Raw genomic sequence first — 23,483 nt, 5'->3', positions numbered from 1 at the left:
TATAGAGTCACGTCATTGGCAGATAGTGATAGTTGAGTTTTTTCCTATTTGTATCCCTTTAATTTCTTTCTTCTGATTGCTCTGGCTAGAGTTTCAAGGATGACGTTGAATAGAAGTGAAGAGGGCATCCCTGTCTTGTTCCAGTTTTTAGAGAGAATGCTTTCAATTTTTCTTCATTTAGAATGCTGTTGGCCTTGGGTTTAGCATAGATAGCTTTTACAATGTTGAGGTATGTTCCTACTATCCCTAGTTTTTCTAGAGTTTTGAGCATGAAGGGGTGCTGTCTTTTGTCAAATGCTTTTTCTGCATCTGTTGAGATAGCAGTTGACTACTTCCGCCTGGAATTGTGCTTTGCCAATTCCTGTGCACTGTGTTCATCTGTCTGGGCTTGTCATCGGTTTTTATGTTCATTTTGTTCTTTCCATGATAAAACCTAACAGTTCCTCTTTGGGAGACGTCACCATTTGTGGGCCATCTTGGATTTTCTTTGACAAAAGATAGTATCTTCAAATAATTCATTTATTCTTGAGACCTAGGTGCATCTTAGCTCCAAGTTCTTCATAGAAAGTATTTACTGATAGTTTCCTGTTAAACTTGCCTTACATTTCTGGAATAAATGCCATTGAGCTATGATAAGTCTTTCCATATGGATGCTTTTAAATGCGATTGGCATTTTTCCCTATCTCATACCTTCCTCCCAACCTATAGCGCTGAATACGTAGCACATTAATTTTCCATTCCTATTCTCCTACAAATATGTGCATTTAAGGTTATAAAATTTCTTCTAACTACCAATCTAGCTACGTCTCATAAGTTTTGATGAAGTGTTTTCATTATCTTGTAGTTCCAATATTTTTTGAGTTCCCTCATTGTATCTTTGATGCAAGATCATATAAATAAATTTTTGAATTTAAAAAGTATGGACCTTTTGGCTTTTAATTATAAGGACTTCATTTTTTTGTTTACTATGATTAGAGAACATGAGCACGTGATCTATGGACTACTGTTTTCTGCATGTTAAGATGTACAGATTTTAATGTGTTCTCTAATTTTTTTGTTTATGCTGAAGCTTCTTCTATTTGTATGGTTTCCTGTTTCCCTAGGAACATTTTTCACGTGATCTAATAATTTTTTTCAGGTACCTTTCTATTTGGTATGGCAGATGGAATGCAGGCCCTTGAGCAGACTGAGCATGGTTCTACCACTGAGCTGACTTCCCAGCTATCAAATGTGTCTTTGAAAAGTCCTGCTAAGTTAATCAAGTTTTCAATTTACTTAGTTTTAGATTGAACCATAGGAAATTGCTGTTCCTTAATGGTTGTTAGCCTACAACGAGAGCAGTTTCAGATGGCTCAGCTCTACAATTCTATTTTCATATTTGTATAAATCATATTTGCAGGGAATGTTTCACCCAGGCTTCAGGTGTGTTTTGAGTTGCTGGTGAATCATTCTTTCTTATTAATGGCACAATATGACCTTTTTCTGAAACAATGTGTTTTTGCTTTACTTTCCATTTATTTTCAACATTCCTTTTGATTAGAAATAGCACCATCTGGATTTCAAAAACTCAAATCTCAAATTCTTTCTTCCTTTCTTCCATTTTATAACAAGGAAACTCAATTCTCTTCATCGATTCTGATTCTATGTATTTAAATTTTTCTACTTTCTTTATGATTTTTGCTTGTGAACCTATTTATTTTCTTTTCCTCCTATTTTACTACATTTAATGGCCTTGATTTTTAAATTTCCTTTTTTTTTTCTCATCTACTTGTTTGAATGTAGTTGTTAAATACATTAACATAAAATATTTAAGTTTTTAACCACAAAATAAAAATACATATAAAATACAAACATAAGATACTTATATGTTTAATCTTTCATTTTTCATGTCACTCTTTATGAAATATTATTTCATTTCTCTCTTCTTTTTTTGTAATGCAGGGTTTGAACCCAGGTCCTTGTATCTTTTTTCTTTTTAAAACACCCACAATGTAGTCTGCATTACTATTATTATCATTTTTACAGTTAGTGCCTGTGAGATTTACCCAAATGTGAACCTGTTTGCTCCCTGTGTGTCAGTCCTTCCTTCTGAGCACATATTTATTTTCAAGGGCATCCTTTCTTTTCTTCACTAGTGAGCTTCTTAAGTTGGGTAGACTCAGTGTGTGCCATAATGACTCAGTCTGTCTTTGTGTTTACAGGGTATTTCAGTTGATGACAGAGTCCTCGGCCATTTGAGGATAATTTCCATTATTTTCTGGTTCTTTCACTGTATCTGACTGTAGAGTGCTTAGTCAAATGGAGACTCTACTCCATCACTTTTGATGCCCTCCCCCCAGCCCCCCAACCATGGGTGTCCGACATCAGTCCTGTGGTGTTTCTCCTGTAGATTGTATGTCTTTCCTCTCTGCTCTTCACACTTTCTTTCTGCGTTTGGAATTGGTCAATTGTGCTCTCCTGTTTCAAAACATGTACCACATTTTACTTTTCTTGCTGGAGCTCAATGTGCTTCTTCAATGTAACACGTCTAGCCATTCATCCATTCTGAAGAATCGTTAGTTATCACTTTTTAAATCTCGCCTCACCTCCATTTACTCCATCATTTCCTTTAGGTGTTGTTAAGTTTGTTTGATATTCATATTCTGTTCTGCATGTTTAGGGATATTTTATCTCTTTTTTCCCTCTCTTTAATCTCTCCATGTCATATGCTGGCTGATTCCCTCTTAGTGTCCAATTCACTGATTCTCTCTGCAATTGTGTCTTACCACCTCCACAATTCATCAAGTTTTCTAAAGTGGATTAATTGAACTGTGGTTGATCATGTGACATGAGATCTACCCTCTTACCAAATTTTTAAATGTACAATACAATAATCAACACAGCTGATATCATATAGATCTCTGCAGGGCATTCACCTCGTGCCCTTCAAACTTCATACCCCATGAAGCACAGCCTGGCCTTGCTGGCCTTCTGCTCAGCGCCTGCAAGCCCATCCTCCTCTCTATAAATTCTGCTTCTATAAGTTCTGCTATTTTTCTGTACTGATAGGCTGGGTCATGCTGTCCTTGTCCTCTGACTAGAAAATCTGACTTTGCATAATGCCCTCAAGGTTAATTCATATGGTACCATAAGGATATTGCTCTGAGGCTGAGCAATATCCCATTGCATGTCCATACCACATTTTCTTTACCCATTCATCCCTCACTGGATATTTAGGTTGTTTGCTTCTCTGGGCTATTTTTAATTGTGCTGCAGCGAACACAGGGGTACTATTCTCTCCTGAGATCCTGCTCTCAAGTCTTTTGGATAAATACCCATAAATGAATTGCCTGAGTATTTTCATGATTTTTAGGAAACTTCATGCTCTATATCCTGGTGGCTGCACCTTTTGCATTCCCACTAGTAAAAGGATTCCAATCTCTATGCATCCTCTTTAACACTTGTCTTCTTCTTTTTAATAGCTCATGATTTTGAATAGCATTTCCCTGATGTTTAGTTACAGTGAGCACCTTTTCATATATACCTGTTAGCTATTTGTATATCTTCTTTAGAGAAATGTCTATTTGAGTCCTTTCCACTTCATAAAATTAGGGTGTTTTTTTGTTATTGACTTATAGAATATCATTATACATTTATGAAATGAACTTTATATTAAAGATACATTCTGCAAGTTTATTTTCCACTATGATGATTATTTTCCTTGTTGTGCAAAACCTTTTTGGCTTGAAATAGTCCTACATATCTAGTTTTGCTTTTGATATCATATGCATGACAACATTGCCTGGACCAATGCCATGAAACCTGTCATTTATGTCCCATGAGTTTTATGGTTTAAAGTCTTACTTTGAAGTTTCATCTGTTTTCAGTTAAAATTTTTTGTGTGGTATAAGCTAGAGGGTCTGTGTTAGTCAACTTTTTTTGTCACCATGACCAAAATCCCTGAACAAGAACAACTTAGAGGAAAGGAAATGTTTATTTTGGCTCCTGGTTTCAAAGGTTCAGTCTATGGTGGGCTGGCTCCATTGCTCTGGGCCTGAGGGGAGACAGAACTTCACAGTGGAGAAGGACTCTGCTCATCTCAAGGCTGCTGTGAGCAGAGAGAGGGGGAAGGGGCCACAGGGAAGATGCACCCTTCCAAGGCACACACCTGTGACCCACCTCCTCCAGCCTCACCCCACCAGCCTACAGTTCCCACCCAGTCAGCTCTTTCAGACTAGGGTGGACTGACTAGGTTACAGCTCTCACTGTCCAGGCATTTCACCTCTGAATATTCCCACAGGAAAGTGTGAGGTTCTGGGGGACACCTCATATGCAAACCATATTGGATCCAATTCCATCTATTATATGTGAATATGCGATTCTCCTAGCACCATTGAAGAAACTATCCTTTTCTCATTTTACCCCATTGGCACCTTCGTTGAAGATCAATTGGCCACACGTGTATGAATATATTTCTGGTCTCTTCTATGTTCCATTGGTCAAGATGTTTATCTTTAGTCTTGTTGTTTGATGGATATTGCTTTATTTACTGATGCTTTGTAATGTATTTGGAATTCAGGAAGTGTGTTGCCTCCAGCTTTGTTCTTTTCTCAAGATTGTTTTGTTATTTGCAATTCTTTATGTTTCCATATGAATTCTAGAAATTTTCTCCCTCTGGAAACAATGCCATTGGGATGTTGACAAGGATTGATTGACTCTATAAATTGCTTTGGGTATTTGTGGTGGACATTTTGACCACATTAAATCTTTCAATCCATGAACACAAGATGTCTTTCTATTTATTTGTATCTAATTTCGTTCACCAATAATTTATGTTTTCATTGTACTAGTCTTTTTTAGTTAAATTTATTCTTAAGTATTTTATTGTTTTTGTGGCTTTTATTAATGGGACTGTTTTCCTGACTTTTAGGTAGCTCAAGTTTATTTTTATTCTGAGGTCCTGGATATCCAAAGTTGTAGGCTCTATAGTGGCATCCTTGGGTTTTTTTTTTTTTTTATTTTTTAAAGATCACTCTTGGGGCCTGGTGGACACTGTATTATTGAGGGGAAATATATGAAGTAAAGGACATTTTAAAAGTTATGTGTACAGAAATGCAACTAATTTTGTGTGTATATTTGCTTTGTATCCTGCAACTTTACTGAATTTGTTTATTAATTCCAACAATGTTGTTGTGGAAATAAATACCAGGCAAACTCCTCTTTGGTGAAGTTTGGTTATGGGAGGAGCTGGATATTAGGCATTAGGTAGAAGAGATACATGGATCAAAGAAAGCTTTTCAATGACAGTGAAAAAAAGTCAATAGAAAAGAAGATTCTGACAGCTTGATTTACTATCCTGAAAATATATTTACTCCGTAACAATTTATCAGAATTGTTCATTAATATTCTTGCCACATTAACTTTATTGATCAGTCCTGTATCTCCTATGGCTTCCTCTCAATCTATCATTATCTTGTTCCACAGAAATTTCTCTTGCTAAATGTCATTCCACAGGGGACAAGGTCACACTGGAGGAACAAGGCCCCCATGCTGTTCTCTTTCATTAAAGGTGCAAACACATGTGTATTCCTGTGGGACTCAGGGACAAACATATTCAGGTGCCCAGTAGCCTGCTTTTAGGTATTCGCTATTTGTGAGAGTCCTGGAAAAAGTCAGATGTTCAGCCCTTGATCCTGAGGTGCCAGTCCATGGAAAGTGAAGTCCAGGCATAGCCACCTCCTCCTGAATCGTTGGAGGTAGAGTCTTACTCTTCTGCCTTCTCAGTTCCACCTATGTGGGCTTAAACAGGACTCTTGATTCTCTTTGAGTCTGGGAAAGCACTTTCGAAGTCTCCAAAATAACTCACTTCTAAAGAAGTTGGAATGAGGAAGGAGCACATTTGAACTTGCTGGAAAGCTTAGTTACAAGCTTGAAAAGTAATAATGAAAAGTAATGGTAACCCTCAAGGGTTAAACTAGCTAATTTACATACACAATGTGCTTTAAATTGTCCCACAAGAAGAGAAAAGCTGTTACATGGGATTTTTTTTTAAAAGCAGTGCCCCGACCGTACAGAACTCATCTTTAAACACGAGGATTTTCCACGAATTGCTTAGATGGCTTCCATCTGGGTTGTCTCATTTAAAGCACATTTGAGACTCGCTGTTGCCTGTGTTTCGGGGAGATCATTCCTGTAAACCTTGATTATGGTTCAACGAGAATGTACTGGGACAGAAGGATGGAGACTGTGATGGTTTATTCCACCGGGCCTTCAACTCCATCAGCCAGGGGTTAGTTGGGTAACGCCAAGGAGCTAGAAACCAAGATTGTTTGGATGAGGATCCTAATCTTTGTCCTTAGGCAAGTCATTTTGCAGTTTTGTTCCTCAGCCTCCTTATTTGTAAAATAGAGGCGATCGTCAAAGTTGTGAAGAGACCTCATGACTCAGTGGGCGGTGATGGGCCAGGCCAGCTGAGTTGACATGACACCACTGTTCTCTCATCTACAGAAAACTAGGAGTTTCCTCTTAGGAGCTGGTGTGACATCTAGCATAATGTCTTGTTCCTGGTAGGTCACCTGCTCACCATAAAGAATTTCCAAACACATTATGCTTTCTAGTTGTCATCCAGACCACACAAATTCTGTTGGAAACCAGGTAAATGCCCACCCACCCCCATCCCTTTACTGTTTAGAGACATTACGTGCAGTTGAAGAAAATTGGGAGAGCTTCTTGAACTGGATGAGGTCTCCAGTTTCCTGACTCTCAGTGTGTCTTTACCTTCAGAAGGATGGATTCAGTGCTAAGAACCAGGAAGGAAGCTGTAGATTAGGAAGTGAATTGTGATTTCTCTTTTTACTTATTTCACTTTCTTTAACACACCCCTAAAGAAGCTGTAACATTAATATGGATATGTTCAAATAATAAAAATGATCCTGCTAAAATTTGCTTCTCCCTTTTTTTTTTTTTTTTAAATATAGGCTTTTTTTTGCAGGGGGGTGGTGGTGGCGTGAATTTAAGAATAATGCTAAATTTAACCGCTGAAATCTTGACAAATTTAAGAATATCTTACATAGAAATTGATGAGCCATAAACTGAGAGCTGAGCCTAAGAAAGAACCCTCCAAGGACCCCAGTATCTGCAGATGGCTTGTTTAGAAATTGTCCTCAGCAACCTGCCATCTCTAGTCAGGGTAGCCGGGAGTGGTGGTCTGCTGGTGGAGAAGGTGGCATTGAACAGGCATGCCCCTAGCCCATCTCCCCAGGGGAAAAAAAAAAGAAGCAGCTTAGAAAGGCTGAGTATATGCCCAAAGTCAAACAGCAGCAGTGGTAAAGTTCATATTCACACTGGGGCTTATTTGACTCCATATTTCAGGACTCAACTTCTATGGATGACGTCTCGTCACAAAAACTGTGCCCTCCAATTTGGCTGAGCCATGAGGACAAAAAAGTCATCCACAAAGTTACTACATCAAGATCCACTGGAAGGAGCAGTTTTTTAAGCAAACATGTTGAGCAAATAAAGTTATGCATAAATGTCTATGGGCACAAGGAGAAGGAGTGATTAATTATAACTGCAGGAGATAAGGAACGTGTCACGGGTGTGTGTTTGTGCATTTTTATGATGTCTACTTTGGGGAGCGATTGATTCACTTATCTCTGAAAAGTGATATCCAGGGAGGCATTTTTTTGCTTTTGGCTTATATCTCTTAAAGATATGCAGCAAAAGTCCATAAATATGGTTTGATAGACAGAAAGTGTTGCTTCTAGAAAAAGACTCATATTTCGAAAAGCTGTTGCCAAATCACCAGAAGAGATTGTGCCTCATGGAAAACGTGTGATGTATGAGGGTATTGCCGACTGCCATGATTGATTCACTCAGGAACGAACACCCCAAGTACTGGGAAGGTGGCATGTGAACCTATACAGCCTCCTGTTTTACTTCTATTGAAATTTCTGTATTTTTAACTTAAAGGAGGCTTTTTATTAACTCTGCAATCTGGAAAATTTCCCATAATAAAAATTTAAATAGAAAATGTCAATGAAAGCAATTTATGTACTATGAGAGCTTGAAATTGAATGGGCAGTAAGAAGGACAGAGGGTCACAGCTAAGCCAAGAACAAATAAATCCGTTGATTTCCTTGCTAATCTATGGAAGAACTCTATTTAGCATGTTCTGAAGGTTATCTCTATTTCTAATTTGCCTGTTTTCATCCCGTCCTTCTGAGAAATTGGAGCCCCAGATGCCCTTTCTGAGAGTGTCGAATGCCCTCTGTGTAATTAGGTGAGCTTCAGTGCTGACACCGGAGGTCTGTAGTGTAATTACAGATGTACAGAGGGCACAGGGACATGCACAATTCAGAGCTGGCATTTGGATGTTAATGGGGGCTAATGAAAGCAGACGGAAAGCCACCCCTTCCAGGAGGTGCACACCCAACCATCTTCCCTCACGCAGTGAAGTCGTTCAGAAACGAGTCCAAGTATATATCCCATTTAATTTTGTGTGAGGACATTGCATGTATCAGGGAAGCTGAAGAGTGGCACATAGTCCCAGAGAGCCTCTCCTGGGGACCATTTACAGCTCACAGTCTCAGCCTCTCTGCGCCTCACTGCAGTGTACTGAAGAAGAACCAACCCCATTGGGGGTGCTGCAGGGGGAGAGGACCGGAATGAAACTACCAGGTTAAAGACACAGATCTGCGTCTCACAGCAGGCCCTGTCCTCACCAAAACAGAGACTGGCAATAGCAGGGCCCTGACCCTACCACAAGAAGCAGATGCGCTAGCCAAGACCCCACGGGCCAAGGAGAACACGAGCTGGCCTCAGGTCCAGCCTCAAGGAGGGGTGGTGCTGACCGAGTCACCCTCAGGCATCCGCATGACACACTGCTGATTCACTGGTACCTGAAATGCCCCTGGTGCCACCAGTGATTGTCACTAGTTTGATTTGTTGTTTTCAGCAGATGTTTTTGTTATCTTTGCAAATCCTGACTTAGAGACACCATTGTACGTCTGGTCATCTGAATGTGCTGGACGGCGACTCTAAGTCCAGGTGAGAGCCTGAGGTAAGAGAAGCCCAGGAATCGGACTTCCGTGCTGTTTTGTTTCTTTCCTTCTCTCTTTTCCTTATGCTCCCAACACACTCCCCAAGGCCTCAGAGCTAAAGTCACAGCCGTAGGAGGATTCAACAAGTGGTAGGTTTTAAATGTTCACTTTTGATTCAAGAGTTCAAAATCTTGTTTTCTCCTTTCATAGTTTCTGTTTCCTTAGGTCTACAGATAGCATCCTTTGCACGAGTGTGATGTAAACATTTTTCATAGGTGCACAGGAAGTTAGTGAAATATAAATAGAAAAGTACCTCCTAATACCAATCAATCTCTACTATCTGGCAAAAAGAAAGAGGAAGGTGTTTATTACTCTGCAAGAAGAGAAGGCATGAATCAGCCTGCTGGGGCCACACGGGTAGAGATCATGAACAGCAGCGGCCAGGGCAATAGGTATGTGTGAGAAGCTAATGATTCCTCTTCTCACTCTGTCGATCCTGACTCCTAGAATACACCAGGGAGACCATAATAACTTATTCTTTCAGAGCAGTCTTCTGGGAGTGGGGTGGGGTGGGAGGCGATCAGGCCGATTCTGTGGTACTAATTCTCCAATCATTCAGGTCATGCAGCATCTCAGAATCGATATGTCTGCCTTTAAAAGAGTATCTCTATTGAATCAAATGTATGAAATATGTCAAGAGCTTTGTAATGTTTTGAACAACCAATAAAAAAAGTAAAAGAGTATCTCTATCTAAAATGCAGAACAGAGATGAATACAGCAAAACCCAGTTGAGTGTGAAGTTTGAGGGTGACAGGCAACAGAGATTACAAGTAAGTGCTAGCGTAGACTGGATTTGTCATCTTGGTTCTGGTGCGTGTGCCACGTATTCATAAATCTCAATCTATTAAATAAATATGCAAAATATTTCTCCTTTACCTTCCAGATGAAAGCATCCATTCGGAATTCATTTAACCCATTCCTTAGTATGAACTCTGAATCCACGCTGATCTCAGGCTTGCAGAAAAGAGCATGAAGCTCTGAGGAGACAGTTCTGCAGATGCGCTTGAGTCCCCCAAGTCACCTGCGGCTTACTCCTGATCCACAAAGCTCACTGGGATCGTTAGCCCCCTGTGTTCTCTTGATCAGAGAAAGCAAGGCCACCTCAAGTAGCACAACTCAGGAAGTGAGACACAAGGCAACCATGCTTATAAATGCAGTTTTGTGGGGAAAAATGTCAACCTGCGTGAAAGAGGGCTGAGGTTCACTGTTTCTGTTTTATTTCTTCTTTGTTTCAGTAGTTTTATTCTACCCTGGTTCCATTAGGGCCTAGTCCCAGTAAAAACACTACTGAGACTTTTGTCTGTCTCTTAATTTTGCCTGCCACAAAAGAACAGACCACAAAACACCACCATTGCCAAAGTATCACTAGCCAGTTTCTATCTCCGTCTATTTATTATCTACTACCTGTCCATCTACCTCCTCTCTACCTCCCTTCTTCCCTCCCACCTCAACATCTTTATATCTATCTTTCTGTGTAACAATGAGAGGTATACAAAATGGCAAAATGTAGTGTTCAAAGAAAAATGTAATGCAAAAAGCCAACCCACAGTACAGTGAAGTATAATCTGCATACATTTTCTATATATTTGATACACAATAATCAATGTATATTTTCTGTTACACAAAACCCACCAACCAACCAGAGAAATGTGTGATCCTGAGACCATGTAAATAAATTGTTCATTGCAACTGATGAGGAATTTCTTTAATAAGCCCTAGCTTTACTGGAAATTAATATCAGACATCTCATAGAGAATTCCAGTCAGTTAGGGTTTCTTGCTCAATAGGTAAATTAAGATTGTCATTTAAGGGTCTCTGGCGAAGTTCTAAGCTATTTTAACACACTCCAGTATCTTTCTTGGATGGGTGTGAAATGATCTTTGAAGTCGAATTTCAGTCTAAATGTCAGCTTTCTCTTCAGAGAAAAGTTTTAATTTTGCTACCATCAAAACAACTGTCTTCTATTTACTTGAAATATATACTAACCCATTGACAAAAACCAAAGCTATTATTTCATTGAAAATTTATTCCTATTTCTATTCATCTCATACTTTTTTTGCTTAGAAATTTGATGTTTTTAATTTCCTCATTCAAATATCCCAACGTTTTAGTTTTCTTTGAGTGAATATCAATATTTACACATGTATATTTATGACTAAACTTTATACTTTAAGTGAATCTCATTCTAATCACAGGAAAGGGAAAAATTAATTTGACAAGATCGTAACTCAGAGTTTTGCTGTGGGATTCTGCTCTCTGCAGAAGCAAGCAGAGACCTGAGACGCTTATCTTCACTTTCTGATTCTTAAAACTGCCAAACCAGTTCCCTTTGCTTTTCCCAATCCTCTAATTTTTATTTTATTATTTATTTCTCATAAAACTAGACAATACAACAAAACAACAACTGTGTCTGAAATACAGACAATCAATACAGGTAATCAAATTGGCCATAGAAGACCATGTAAACTACAAGCCATTTAAAATATAAAATGCATTTGCCTTCAGTAAGTGGCTAAAATCATTCCAACTACCTTTCCTTGTGGAATAGTTCTTCAACCACACATTCTCATTGATCAAATTCTGTTGGTCTACGCTTCAAATTTTGACAAGTAAACATTGCTCTCAAAATATTCACATTATGTTAATTTACTTATCATAGAATTTTTGCAAAACATTTAGTGTTGTTCATACAGACAAAAGCTAATGTCTGACAGGAGCCAACATTTGGAATGCCTAACCACGCTCAAGGTCATGACTGGCCATTGCTTCACCAGGTATTAAGTATTTGCCTGTTATGTTGAAGCCTTTGATGTGCAGTTACTGTTTGCTACATGAGTAAATGTGCATTTCAGCCTTATTTTTCTTAGGCTGAAAGCAAAGTCCTCTTCCAGTGTGGGTCAGCTGTTAGTCAACTGCTTGTAGCCCAACCTTTTATTTGAAGGAAAATATTATTCATTTTTAAAAACCAGAAAGAAGGCATAGGAAGCAACTCCTGAGCAGAGGTTTCTGCTGCTTTTGATCAAATATCTGCTGTCTATTAACTTGACACCTCACAAGTCATTCCCATATTGTTAATTAGTCATCAGGGGAAATAGAGAAGCACTGTGTATACACTTGGCCCCCTCCCCCACGGCCTCCCTGAAGGGTTTCCAGGTTGAGGCTTTCTCTGAACCTCAAAACTTCTGTGGGGAGGTTTATGCAGCCTGTTATTACTGAGCCTGAAGTCAGTCCTGAGCTGGTACTTAATCCTGTTAAGGGAAAAAGATGCTAAAATAGAATTCCTTTGTAAAACACAGCATGAAACAGATCTCAGCATTAGCTTTTAGCTCCTGATAATGTGTTTTGTCAAGGTCTTGTGCCAAATTGGATCCTTAGCTCTCACAGTAATTTTTGGAATAATTTTTACCACGAGCGTATGAAATTACAGCTTTTAAAAAGCAACTGTGTCTCTCGGAGTTCCCACTGTGGCCCGTGACAGCCGATAAATGAAAATGGAGGAAAAGGAGCCCTGCAAACGCAGAGCAATTTGCAAGACGGCTGGTCCACCTGGGAAGCTGATGGCAGTCAGGGCTGCTCGGCTGTTTTTAAAGTTACTTGCCTTGCAAACTGTAGATTTCTCCAACGCTGTTCTGACGCGTGATGTGATGCCAGTATGCGCTACGAGGAAGAGAGATGGATTTGGATAACGTCATTGGTTCCGTCAAGCTTGTCTGAAGCTAAGAGAGAAAGAAAAGATATTTAACTGGAATCTGTTTTGTTGAGGATTGAATTTGAGTAGCAGAGAGTAGAATCGGTTCTAGATGCCAGCGCCGTTCCTGACTGAAGGGTAATTTTTAAAAAGCAATGTCTTTACTCCAAAGTTTTGAAATTAACACTTGTACCCAATTAAGTTCATTAACTGGGAAGGGAGCATTAGGGTAGTCAACTGATTCCACCCAAAGTCGCAAAGGCTGAGAGCCAATCAATCAGGAATGCCAGCAAAATTCCAGGGAGATAGATGATCAACTGTATTCCACCAGAAAAATTAATTTGCATTTCTGTGAACAAGAGCTACATGCATTACTCTCAGCCTTCTACAACTTAAAGAATGGCAAAACCCCCTCAAAATATGAAGCTGTAAGCTCTTCAGAATCAGATACCCCAGAACACGACACCCGTGAATCATTTTGCCGAATTTTAGTCTCTTCCTAACACCCCTTCCCTCGGACAATGTCTTCTTTTCTCAAACATCTTTTTCTTGCTCCTATGATGGGAACTTATGCAGATTAGTCAAGTTTTTTCTCTAAGAAATGGTAATAAAAAAGAGGTGCTTTTTCTTATTTGAAACATACATTTTAAGGATAGCAGAAGGGACTCGCACATATCACATCACTTGCTCAGGAATATGCTAAGTACAAACAAAATAGTAGTTCATACTGAAGTTGTTAAAAAGATTCATTTTTATTGATTCATACCGGGTCTTAAAAACCTTAGAGAAGTGGATGGGTTTGATCTTTGTATACATACATTTCTCGGACACCTGAGCAAACACGGGCTTTTTGATAGACAATGTGAATTCTCTAATGAATAAAAATTGTCATATTCTCCCTTAGTTTATTCCTGACTTAGCAAAAATTGGAGTTTTAAAGGTCATCTCTGTCAAATCTAGCCTTGGACTCTCACAGTGCCCAGCCCCACCCATGGTCAATTTCACATTCCTTATATAGCAGACGGTGGGGCTCTTCATATGAGATTGCTGTCAGGAAAGCACCTGGTGTGATGTGACAGGCCCTTTAAATCCACATAAAGCCATCATTTTTACATTTTAAGGGAAGGTGTAGTCAGAGTTTGAAGGTGCCAATTTGATTTTACTTTTTCTAGTGGAAAGACATTTCCAGAACTGCTCTCTCTTCTATCTCTAGTCACAGAGTGTTATCCTCCATCCACTTAGAAGTCTGGCATTATCGAGGGTATTTTTAAAAAAAGATGGCTCCAAATAGCAGCTTTGCAACCAATTTTTACATTTTCCAGAATTTGGCATATTGCAAGCTTTCCTCCTTATGAACAAGCATAGGTAGACTTTCCTCAGCCTCCTCCTGCTATTGTGGGAGGAGCTAAGGAGAAGGTGAATCTGGGTTCTCATATGGCAGAAGTTTGGACTCTTTGGGACATGATTAACATCTGCATTTCCAGTCTGCCCTGCCGTGATGGTTGGAGAATTTCTACGCATGGGGCTCTGTGTGAAGGACACACCAGGACTGAAGTTCATCACCCCTGCGTCCCAAGAACACCGACAAGGCTCATTTTATGAGAGTGTTAGTGGGAGAAAAGGCTTTTTTGCTTTTAAAGCCAGTTTCCCACATGAGGTCCAAACTTAATTAAACACATAAATCTTTAGCTTGTGTCACCAATGTCCATTAATAACATCAATTAATTCATAAAATGAATCTTCTATTAATCACAGTTCTGTTTACTGCCTAACTATTCTTTTTTAATGAATTATAATTTGTTTATTACTTAGCATACAATAGATCTTTCTGAAATTTGATGAGAGTGATTTTCCTTCCATTTTTTTTCTGTTCTGGGAAATATCCCCTGCCCCCCCCGCCCCCCCCCCCCGCCAAAAAAATGATCAGTCTTAAACATTATGGAAACACAACAAACATTTTGTTTGCTGGAAACAAATAACTGGAAACCACTGGGGAATAACTCCCTCCATGCAGTGTCCACCTGGATCACCACATGTTCCTCTACTTCTCCCTCCTCATGCTGTCAAGCCGTAGAAGCCCTTGTATGGTGTCTAGTTCTTCATTTGTTTCTTTGGTTTCTCTTTATCTTTCCTTTATATTTAGTTGCAGAAAAAGATTTCGTGTTTAAAACCGGATTGTGGATTTTCTGGGGATCTTTATGCATCTTGTGCACTACACCTCAGGCCTTGTCCTCGACACCAGTCACCATTCATGCCTGCTGTGCACAAAGCACTGCTAGGGACTGAATAGCGTCCCCGAAATTTTGGTGTTGAAGCCCTTACTCCATTGAAGACAGGGTCTTTGAAGAGGTTAATTAAGGTTAGAGGAGGCCATAAAGTTAAGATCTTAATCCAAAAAAAGGTCTTCATATGAGAAGAAGAGACCCCAGGGATTAATGTGAACAGTGGAAAGACTGTGAAATGACACAGCAAGAAGAAAGCCATCTGCAAGCCCAGGAGGGGCACGGGGAGGAGCTAGCCCCTCCGCAATGTGGATTTGAACTCTGTCTCCAGAATTGTAAGAAAATGAACTTGTTGGCTAAGCACCCAGTCTGTGATATTTTGTTTTGGCATTCTTATCAAACTGATGTAAGTCTTCTGTGCTGCGGACAGTCTAATAGAAAATGTAGCATCTGTCTGATTTGTCCAGTGGTTTTTAACTTTGTTATTAACTTTAAACCATGGGACTTTAAACCTTTCTGACTGGCACAGTGACGGAGACAAGGTCTCAATGGTTTAAGAACTTTTATTAGAGAATTTCATTAGTTCTCATTTTTAAACTCCTGATAAAATGTTTGGTGAAAGAATTCAACAAGAATATATATAATCATCCTTAACTATTTCATATTATGACAGGCTTCAGGTGAAAGTATTAAGACAAAAATAAGCTTTAAATTATTATAGTATTATAGTGATTTCTTTTTTTTTTAAAGAGAGAGTGTGAGAGAGGGAGAAGAGAGAGAGAGAGAATTTTTCAATATTTATTTTCTAGTTTTCGGCGGACACAACATCTTTGTTTGTATGTGGTGCTGAGGATCGAACTCGGGCCGCACGCATGCCAGGCGAGCGTGCTACTGCTTGAGCCACATCCCCAGCCCTATAGTGATTTCTTAATTGAAAGAACTTTGCTTCAATAGGACCTGGAGGATTTTTAGGATCCTAAGAGTAAATACATTAAAAAAAGATGGGAAAATCTATATCTATAACGAGAACAAATGTCTATGTTTTTATACAAAAAAAGAGAAAAAATGTATTGTGAGATCATTTCTAAGCAATTATTGTGTTTTAAGAAATTAAAGGTGGACCTACGTCTGTCAAGTTAGTTTGTTCCTTCTCTGGGATGATCTGTGTTGGTCCTTATGGTGGCATTAGTTAAAAATTGCTAAACAAAACAAAACTAAACAAAAAAAACTACAAAATCCTGCAGAATTCCCTCAGTATTAACTGTGGGCTCTTTCCTGAAGGCAACACTCTGCTTCTCCATTTGCACAGACAGGCTCAAGATTCAGAAAGAGTGCCTCGGCACAGATGCAGAAATCAACTGGATACAGAAACATTTAATGGATTCTAAGACACTTGCCCAAACTTTCTACCATTTTTGGCTCTAACCCCAACTTTGTTGCATTCTTTTGAAACAACTGTTAGTTCTCTGGAATACTGAGCAATGAATCAGAAGTCACTTATTTGTTGCATCCCAAAAGGGTAGAGATCACAGTTCAATAAGGTCCAGAGAGTAGTGAAAACATTTTTGTTCTGAGGGTTGCACATCTCTCAGAGCCAGCCCACAGCTGAAGAGCATGATGTATGCTCCAAGCGAGCTCCGCAGAAATTAAGATAGTACCTTTATTTATGCTCTGAGTGAACTACACAGAAATTAAGATAGTACCTTCATGAACTTATCCACGTGGAAAGGGTTTTGCCTTCCTCAAGACAATGAGAAAGGAAAACACAAAGAAAACACAAAGATGTCCATAGCATTTCCTGCTGCAATGCATATCCCCTCTCTCCTGAACTTCAGGAAACTTGGTGCCTCCTGGTTGAAAGGGTAGTGGTCAGGAAGCAGTTCTTTTGGAGTCACACAGGCTTTGCATTTCTTTGACAACCTTCATTCCTACTGACTTTCCAAGTAGTTCTGTACAGCAAACAGCCTTACAAGCCCATAGCTGTTTAGACTTGGATGCTGATCTTTCCTGAGAAAGATGAGTTTCCTCCCCAGCTTTTTGCCATGTGGGACAATCCAGCCCTGAACTTGGAGAGTACTTGCATTGCCCAGAAGGGGGAGGGACAACTGTTTTTGTGATGGTCCTGGCTACTAGCCCCTCTTTGTGGTTCTACCAAATAAATAAATATGTATATATATTTGGGTTACCTTATTACTTTTTCCACCTTGCTGTTTTGAAACTTTCTCTCTGTGACGAGCATTAGTATTAATTTGTATTCATCTGTTTATCTCTCCAAAATTCACCTGTACATAAGCTAACTGACCAGGCTGGAGAGGTAGCTTGGTGGAGGAGCAGCGCTGGTCTAGCATGCACAAGACCCTTGGTTTCCTCCACAGCTCACACACACACATACACACACACACACACACACACTTCCTTTCACTCTGCAACTCTCTAGTGATGACCTAGAAATTTGTGTTAGCCATTGTGACACAAATCTACACATTTGGGAGAGATGAAATTTAGCATTTATGAATTAACTCGTGATTCATTCACTCGTTGCCTGGCTGTGTGTGAGCTGGTTGCACATGTGATCCCACCGAACGTCCACATAGATCATCCATATGCCACCTCAGCTTCACAGAGAGGACAGAAGGTGCAGAGGGATGATGCCCTCTGCTCACAGAGCACAGCCCCCAGCAGTGCCTCCGAGGCTGCAGAGCGTTCTTCCCTCATCCCCAGAACTTGGTACGAAGTTGCCACCAGTGCCCTTGTCTTCAGGAGCAGGTGAGCTGAGGACAACGCCACCAGGAATCCCACAGGACCAAGGCAGGACGTCCAGCGCCTCTTTCCTGCAGCCTGTGGGCAGGACTAGAGCCCCTAAGGACAGGAGCATCACTGTCAGCTGACTGCTCCTGGATGGGGACCTCAGCTGCCTAGTTGTAGGACCCGCAGGCAAAGTAATTTGTTTTCAGTCTCGGAGTTTCCTTATCTCTAAATTGGAGTAAGTGTATTCTATTTTGAGTGTGACAAATGTCATAGAAGATGTGTTTATAGAGTGAGAAGCACAGCGTTTTTCACACCTGAGATGCCTGGTAGAGACGGCTGCATTGTTACTGCCACCACTGCTTGGGAGAGGTGGCACAGCTAGAGGTGTCTATGGGAAAGCGTCAAGACACAGAAATTTGTCAAAATTGAGCTATTAAAGGAATGACAATGAAATCAGGGACACATATTTGTACCTCGCCCTAAGAGCTAAGTAGAAGCACAAAACCCAAGAAAAGGCATTTGGACAAATTGTCAGTGTGATAGGGAAGGTGGGGACAGATGGGCAATGCCGGTGGCAGAGTATTCGTGTGTGTGTGTGTGTGTGTGTGTGTGGTTAGAGAATAAATTTTCCTTAGTGTTCAGAAACTGAACAGCAGTAAGTGAATTGATTAATTAGTCTCACGGGTCCACTTTTATCATTGATCACAATGACTTGTCCTAATTGAGCTTCCGCTGATTCATTACAGCCAGTGTTTATCAAATAAAAGAAAATTTCACAAATATGTGAGTGTCATTCTCCAGCAGGGAGTGAGTCATTGTCAATACTCAAGAATCTTGTCTTAACGATTATTATTGATCACACTGAGCAGTAGAATGCTGAATAGAACTCTGAAGAATCAATGTACTTGCAGTTCTTCTCGTCAGATCATACGTGAAGCTTGTGTTCAGAAACCACAGACTGAGCCCTTTCCCTGCTGGAGAATGCCCGCTTCGTGGGGAACGTGACTGGAGAAGGGACGACCCACTTAATTTCTAGTCACTGTGTAGATGACGTGGGCTAAAGTTGGCTCCACTCTGTCCTTTCCTCTTCCTCTGAGCTGCGCGTGTCCTTGGACACACTTCTACCTGCCGATGGGGGGCAGAGGAAAAGGGTGCTGTGGCTTCATCAGAAACTCCTTCACTAACACATTATAAAAGGGCATGACTCATTTTAAAATGATCATCGCACCAAATGTCCACAGTTGTTGAAAAGTGAGGCTTTTTCCATTTTTTATTTTATCAAATGTGTGAAACTGACCTGCTTTTAATCCTTTACATTTCTACTAATAAGAAACATGGTATGTCAACTAGCAAATAATAATTAAAAAAAGCACTTATTTGATTCCAGGGAAGGAGTTTTATGTGAGACTCTGCTGGTCCTCTTTCGGTCCACCAGTGCGTAGGGTGGTCACAGGGTTGACGTCTCTGGCAAGAGCGGCCTTTTGGCTAGTCCTGCAGAGGGATTCTGTAAAGCAGTGGATGCAGCATTGCCGTTTGTTGGTATTTCAATGGCACTGGTGCTATTTGTCCTTAAATTGTACACAGGACATTTTTGCTGACTAAGAAATAGGAATTTCAGGAAAACAGGAGCATCCTCAATGTTTGTTGGAAAAAAACAAAACAAAACAACTAATTCTTATTATGTGAGACTGTTTAGCTTCAAATACATTTTCAAATTTGAAAATCCCCCTTTCTTTTATTTAGTTAATTTTTTAAGCTATCAGGAAGACATCTTTTTCTTTCCCTCCTGTCTCCTCAGCTGCTCTCTACCTGTGAACATTTCATAACTGCTGCAAAGCTTTTAAGAACATAAAAAGAAAACAAAATTTTGTTCACACCATTTCTGTCTGTGTGTGGGTGTCTAGCACATCTACTAATGTCAAGATTAAATTATTTGGAGCCCTTTGAAGCTCTGTTGACTCTGGTGACTTCAACCTGAACTCAACCCCAACAGGCTAAACTCACAGCAGGCTTCTGGCCTTCTCTGCAGGTTTCTCGCCTCCCAGTGAAAGTCCGAACTATCCCTGGACAGTGTGGCAGGGGCACAGCAGAGTATCTTTTGGCAGAAGAATTTGAAGAACCTCAGCCATTCCGAAGATTGAGAATGACCTCTATGAAATGGAAACAAATTCTAGAAGTGCATTCTTTTTAAATATCTCACTTTAATAATTTCCTCAATGATGGGAATGTCAGTAATCTCTCTGCAATGGTTCCAGTTTAAAATTTGTTCCGTTGACTTAATTTCCCCATACACCCCTAAAACAAAGCTCTCTTTTAAAGCAAGACAGGCTTGGGGTTAAAAATGGACAGCTTAAGGTTATCCCACTCCTTCCTGTCACACTCTGTGACCCTCACGTGGATGCAGGAGTGGGACGCTGTAGTGGTGCATCTGAGAGCAGCATTGGGCGGGGTCCTCTTACCCTGCAGGAGTCGTCTCTCAGGGGATTCCCTGAGGGGGCTTCCAATGGGTTGGTCACCCGGGAAGTCACCTGAGCCCCCTTCCAGGAGAAAGTGGACACAGTGAGGGATAATTTTATTATTGTTTACTAAAAATTGGTGATGGTGATGTCTTATCATAGTTGTCTTAAGATATGGAAAAACTTGCTATTTCAGGAAGTCAAAAGATGTCAGGTAAATTGATCCCACAAAATTGTGCACCACTCAAGGAAGTTCCCTGTTCTTGTTTTTCCCTGTGGCACTGGGCAGGTCCTGAGTACTGAATAATTACATCATCGTCTTGTGCATAGTTAATAAGTAGTCAACCTGCACTTAAAAAACTTTGAGTCTGTTAATATTAATCGCTTCATTATTTTTCTCAGTGAAGGAAATCAAAACACACATTTTTAATATCCTTACCAACTTAGTAGTTTCTTTGTCTAGTACTGTTTAGTAAGAGATACATAGTTTTATTCATAAGGTGGGATATTTTTCTAGATATCAGATTCTTTATGCAAGAATAGAAATATGACCTATTTAGGTTATGGAAATATATCAAAATACGTTTATTCATCTGGTATCCAAGAAGGAAGCTTATTTAAAAGGGCAAAACAAGGTTTCCTAAAACGTGATGTTGCAAGATCATACTGAATTCTTTTTCTTGTGGTTGTCATGCTTTGGACATGAGGTGTCCCCTGAAAATGCTCACGTGTTACTGCAGGAATGTTCAGGGGTAAACTGCTTAGATCAGGAGAGCTGTAACCCACTCAGTGCATGAACCCATTTGATGGATTAATAAATTGAATGGACTCACTGGGCGGTAACTGTAGGCAGGTGGGGTGTGATGAGAGGAAGCAGGTCATGGGTGTGCGGGAAGGTGTGCCTCTGGCTCTCCTTCTCCCTCTGCTCCAAGGCGGCCCTAAGCTTCCCTCCAAGGTGCGGTGCCATTCTGCCACAAAGCTCTGCTTCACCTCAGGCTCGGAGCATGAAGTCAGCTGATCATGGAACCATGAACCCCAAATAAACTTTTCCTTCTGTTTTCGTCAGGTATTTTGCTCACAGTGATGAAAAGCTCACACACAATGAGAAATGTGTATTGAGACATTATTCTCATTGAATTTTTTTTTCCTTAAATTTACAAATCCACTAACACTCCTCAATGATCTCTCTTTAAAAGGATAAAAGCAAATGCTTTAAATTAACTGCACACCTATGTTTGAGGCCTTGGTTACCTTTATAGATCTTTGTAATTGAATCTTATAAAATCATTTAAATCACGTTAAAATACATAAGCACTTGCTACCCGATCCATATCAATCTCACATGACCTGGTTTTAAAACTGGAAAGTCAATTAGCAGTATCTCCTTGCTTCCTAGTAGACACAAAATGAATGAAATGCAGCACGTTCACATCTTAGATAAGCTTTTTAGGGCCATTCCTGGGCTACACTATTATCTCCTTGATAGCACAGGTCTTCATCTTACTTTAAATAACAAATGAGGAGTTAGAATGAATACTCTTTCATACTTGGAACCTTTTTTAAGAGTTTTGTGCATGTATAGAAAGTATCTAAAAGAATATGTTGTGTTTTGAAAATCAGGTCCTAGAATTATGATCCTAGAATTTGGGGAGTTGAGGCAATTACCAAGTTGAGGTAGCCAGCCCTCAGAAAAGCACTAGTTGAGCCTACTCTGAAGAATGAACTTGAGGTATAGAAATTTTTGCTAACATTAGCCTTCAGCAGACTTTATAAATGAAATTGTTTGCTCCATTTACTTGTGTGCCCCAAGTGATGAAGTCTGCTTCTGCGATTTCTAGAATTATGTGGTTTCAAGATCGAGCTTCAGTGGACCTGTATCGGGACATCTTCTGCATTTTCTCTTATCTCTTGATTGTTGGGCCCCACATCCAGGGGTCATCTACTCCTGAGGTCCTAGTGAGTGGACCCACTATCCCTGAGTCCTCAGCAGCAATTGCTTGATTCAGTTCCCCAGTGTGCTTTTCAGTGGTACAAATCATGATAAACACACAATAGCAACCACTAATGTGAGTTAGATTTTATTTTGGAATTTGTGTGTGTGTGTGTGTGTGTCACAAGATGGTTAGACATATTTAAAAGTGTGTAAGAGGGCTGGGGATGTGGCTCAAGCAGTAGCGCGCTTGCCTGGCATGCGTGCAGCCCGGGTTCGATCCTTAGCACCACATACAAAGATGTTGTGTCTGCCGAGAACTGAAAAATAAATATTAAAAAATTCTCTCTCTCTCTCTCTCTCTTAAAAAAAAAGTGTGTAAGAGATGACATATCGCCACAGTTGGGAATAATAATGTACTGTTTTTGCAATTATTGTAAGTCAAAATCACTCCCACGTCACCTTCATATGAACAAACACTTCCATGGGATGGTGTACGTGCTTGGTCCAATTCTGAGCACTTTATATAGACTAAGTTGCTATATAGAAACCTCATAAGAAATGAGGTGGGTAGACTATTATGTGCCCATGTTACAGACAGAGAAGAATAAGACACAGAGCTTAAGTAATTTGTCAAGGATTCCCCAGCTAAGGAATGGTTGAACTGGGAAGTTGGTGGAGGACCCACACTGGGTGCTCTCCACCATGGCAGATGACCATGGTTGCATGAAAGCACTCTATATTTCCTTCATGAAAATGTACTTTAAATCTCTCTCCTTATGAGAATTTGCCTGCTTAGGACAACTATAAGAATGTCAACTGTTAACTAACAGCAAATGACAACACAATCTTCAATTTTGGATGAAAATGAGCATCAATAGATTGCAAATATAGGCTGATAATGAATGCACAAGCCTTTCAAATAATTGGAAATTGGTAGTTTTAGTATTTCACTTGATTGGAATCACTAGGAAAATGTCATATTAATTTGATAATTGCTACCAGGGTTGAAATTTAACCCAAATCTTTCTAGAAGGATAAGTCTCACAAGCTCAAACAATCCCACAGTTAATATCAATCTCCAAAATGCTCAAGCTACTTATCCATTCCCATGGAGGGTCCAATGGCCTGTGCAAGCAGGATTTACCCTCCCCCTCCCACCCCCAGGAGTTAGGAGGGCTCTTCTGACCATATCCCAGATGGAAAGATACAGATATATATGTAGGGAAATCAGAAACACATTTAAAATATGCATTAAGAACAACATAAGATTATTTGTTAAACTATTTGTTTTCTTAGAAAGTGAATTTTTCTCTTTTTCTTTCATACTTCAAACTATTTCATAGAATTTTAGAAACA

The 23,483-nt window shown here is 39.9% G+C and overlaps 1 protein-coding gene and 1 long non-coding RNA gene across 2 annotated transcripts in view; one reads left to right on the top strand and one right to left on the bottom strand.

Annotated features, from left to right (window-relative positions):
• Nucleotides 1–23,483, bottom strand: part of Dok6 (docking protein 6) — a 372,278-nt gene that overhangs the window by 64,687 nt on the left and 284,108 nt on the right. Inside the window, exon 7 of the mRNA XM_046448628.2 lies at nucleotides 12,679–12,796. Within this exon, the coding sequence (XP_046304584.1) occupies nucleotides 12,679–12,796 (118 nt within the window). The remainder of the gene's footprint in view (nucleotides 1–12,678; nucleotides 12,797–23,483) is intronic.
• LOC131424325 (uncharacterized) overlaps nucleotides 1–23,483 on the top strand; it is a 73,668-nt gene that overhangs the window by 41,552 nt on the left and 8,633 nt on the right. The window lies entirely within an intron of this gene.

The sequence above is a fragment of the Marmota monax genome, unplaced genomic scaffold (genome assembly GCF_021218885.2).
Source record: "Marmota monax isolate L192 unplaced genomic scaffold, Marmota_monax_Labrador192_F-V1.1 WCK01_AAM20220418_F8-fsc00060, whole genome shotgun sequence".
NCBI classification, from domain to species: domain Eukaryota; kingdom Metazoa; phylum Chordata; class Mammalia; order Rodentia; family Sciuridae; genus Marmota; species Marmota monax.
This window is presented reverse-complemented; position numbering and strand designations above follow the sequence as displayed.